General features: G+C 33.3%; 1 protein-coding gene across 1 annotated transcript; it reads right to left on the reverse strand.

Moving 5' to 3' along the window:
- Nucleotides 1-2,450: 2,450 nt before the first annotated feature.
- Nucleotides 2,451-2,975, reverse strand: LOC120197579 (uncharacterized mitochondrial protein AtMg00820-like). Its single transcript, XM_039199062.1, has 2 exons — nucleotides 2,846-2,975; nucleotides 2,451-2,770 (listed from the first exon to the last, which is right to left on the reverse strand). Exons 1-2 carry the CDS (start codon nucleotides 2,973-2,975, stop codon nucleotides 2,451-2,453), a joined length of 450 nt encoding a protein of 149 aa, XP_039054993.1.
- Between the last annotated feature and the right edge of the window lie 448 nt (nucleotides 2,976-3,423).

Genomic DNA, 3,423 nt, shown 5'->3' on the forward strand with positions numbered 1-3,423 from the left:
TTCGAACTTCTTCTTCCTCCAAGGTCCGACACTTTCAAGCAAGAAAGGTAAACATTTTTAGTTTGAATTTTGAAGCTATTTCTTGAGAATTAGACTCGGTGTGGTTAGGAAAAATGTTCTACGTTCAATTCTCTACATTTTGACATGAATATTACTAGGATTCATGTTCAAGTTCATCTTGAGTTGATTAAAGAGGATGTTTATTCTTGTGTTTTATGGGTTTTGAAGAGTTAAGTGATTTTAAAGAATTGGTTGTGAGAATTTATGAAGAACCTAAGGATGAGGTTAAAGAAAATAGTTTATACTTTGAATTTTTCAGTGGGTTTGGAAATTTATAAGAAATTATATAAAAATAATTTGGAGGTTATTTTTATATATATTGTTCATATATTGAACTAGTTCGGTTTAAAACAAACTTGGATCAATTTCAAGGTGTATACAAAGAGATATGAATTTTTAACTAAGGAAAGGTCAGAAAAATCGGATAACAGATTCTGCAAAACAGATTATGTTGATCAAATTTGAAAATTCACCATAAATTGTACAGAATGAATTAGAAGGAGTTATTTATATGGAATTAGTTTTTGGAGTTATTAAGAATTTAAGTGGTAAAATGGTGAAGGACCATTTTGGGTAAATTGGAAAAGTTGGTTCCAATGTTATAGGAATTATTAAGTATTGACTATTTTGATAGAGAATGAGTTCAAGTATATTTTGGAGTTATTTTGGAATGTGTTTATGTTAGTACAATACTAACATATGTAATCGTTATGAATTGTGATTTATACATATTATGATTGATTTGCGATTGAAGCAAGTCAAGTATAAAAAGGGTTTATTGTGGAACATAGTGAAACTCATATTTTGAAAGATATATAGTGTCAAGGTGAGTGCAATACATGCATGACATTATACATGGATGTTTTATACATCATCGGGAAGACTTGCGATAAGTCGACCTTGTTTATGTTGACATGATATTTATGTCATTTAGCATATATTTGATATATTCTAAATATGTCAAAGGTTGAAAATAAAATGCATTGATCACTGATTTTTGCATATGATTTTTATCATGAATGTTATTTCGGGTATGAACTGCCCAATGTTAAATATGGATAATATACTTTGCCATGGATGAATTGAATAAAATAGACTATATGCACAAGTAAGTCATTGAGGGAGGGTATAGTTGGCATGCCATAGAGTATAGCAGCTGCAGGTTTATAATACACTTCGGTGTATATGGTGGGCACGACCTTATGTGTAATACACTTCGGTGTATATGGTGGGCACGACCTTATGTGTAATACACTTCGGTGTATATGGTGGGCATGACCTTATGTGTAGCACTACAGTCTAAATATTACTCGAATACCCAGGGTCCTCAGGGTTATATATTGGGCTATAGGCTATGGTTTATGGTTTATTGGTTAATAAATGGTAACCATGCAAATAAGCTTACGAGCTTATGGAACAAATGGTAAGTGTATTGGTAAAATAAGCTTACGAGATTATGGAACAAATGGTAAGTGTATTGGTAAAATAAGCTTACCAGCTTATGGAATAAATGGTAAGTATATTGGTAGAATAAGCTTACGAGCTTATAGGAAAAATGATAAGAAATTTTATATCATTTTGATCATTGTAAAATATTAGATATGATGATAATATGATTTGAAGGCATTTTGAAATTTACATTGAAATTCATTCATGAATTGTATTGCACTGTTTATTGTTTTAATTTCCTCACTAAGTATATACTTAGCGTGTGATGATTTTCACGCGTAGGTAAAAAGCCAGTAGTGGCATAAAAGAGTTCAAAGTGACATCAAGCATCGAGGAGTATATTTCAATATCAGTAAGACATCCTATGATGAAATTTGAATTAGATAGTGGCATGTAATTAATAATGTTTAATTTATTTTGTAGAATAAAGTTGGAAACAAAATTGGAAATTTTATAGTGATGAAAGGTTAATTTTTATGAATTTTATATCTATTTTTCGGAATTTACTGTAGCAGTTTATCGATGCACTATAGTAGTGCATCGATACACATTTTTGATTCGAAATTTAGGCGCACCGATGCACTGTTCACGTTACTATAACAGTTCATCGATACACATTTTTTATTCAAAATTTAGGTGCATCGATGCACTTTTCACGTTACTGTAACAGTGCATCGGTACACTGTTCACGGTACTGTTCACTGTTCACTATTCATAAAAAATACTTTGGTTTTAAATTTGTTATAATGAAACATAATTCTTATGATATGATATTTTTATAATATCATTTACCATTTTAAAAGAAATAAATTCTAAATCAATTTTGAAGTGAAAATGGTTTTCGAAAATACGGGTGACATCTATAATCCATATAGGTATAATTATACGGGTTATATACGGGTTATGGGTGTTACAGACTTCACATCCATATTGTGTACCTCCTATCCTTCATGTGCAGCTATAGAGATCAGCAAACATACTGTCTCTAGTCGAGCAACAGGGGAGAAAACTTCATCAAAGTCTATGCCTTGTCGTTGAACGTACCCTTTTGCCACTAATCTCGCCTTGTGCTTCATAATTCTTCCTTGAGTGTCATTCTTTAGCTTGTAAACCCACTTTAGACCTATAGGTTTGTGGCTATCAGGTAATGGAACAAGCTTCCAAGTTTCACTTTTCCGAATAGAGGAAATTTCCTCCTCCATTGCTCTATTCCACATAGGATCTGCCTTGGCTTCTTCGAAATTTGACAGCTCCTCTTCTCCTAGTAAGCACAGACCCGAATACTACAACTCTATTGGGACTGTTGCATCGTACAAGCTTTTGATGTCATGCTTACCCCGTCGTCCTACTGATGAACTCTCATCAGATGTCAAGGGTTGTAGTGTTTCAGTTGATACTGATTCTTCAACAGTTACTGTTGTAGTATAAAGTAAGTTTGAAACAGATGCTCTGGATCTCGTGTTCATCACTGGTGTAGCATACTAGTATCGATCACCAGTTTATTCATGTGTCGACAATGGGAAATCTATGCCAATTTCAATGCCAGAATCGCTGACACCCTCTTTATCTTTTTGATTTTTCATATCAGATGCGCCTGCTAGGGTAAAATAGTGTGTTGTAAGAGTGTTCCCTGTTGATTTTGTTTCTAAAAATTTGCTCCACTCCCACTTCTTCTCCTCTTCGAACACGACATCCCTGTCACCACTACTCGTTTTGACTTTGGATCAAACATCTGATAGCCTTTTGTATTCGAATCATAACCAATAAACACCATTGGTTTGCTTCGGTCTGCAAGTTTTGAAAGATGAGGTGTAACATCTTTTACATGTCCCACACATCCAAAGATACGAAAATGTTCAACAGTTGGCTTATGGTTGTAGTATGCTTCATAGGGAGTTTTACAGATAATGCTTA

This window comes from Hibiscus syriacus, unplaced genomic scaffold (assembly GCF_006381635.1).
Source record: "Hibiscus syriacus cultivar Baekdansim isolate YM2019G1 unplaced genomic scaffold, ASM638163v2 tig00117048_pilon, whole genome shotgun sequence".
Taxonomy (NCBI): domain Eukaryota; kingdom Viridiplantae; phylum Streptophyta; class Magnoliopsida; order Malvales; family Malvaceae; genus Hibiscus; species Hibiscus syriacus.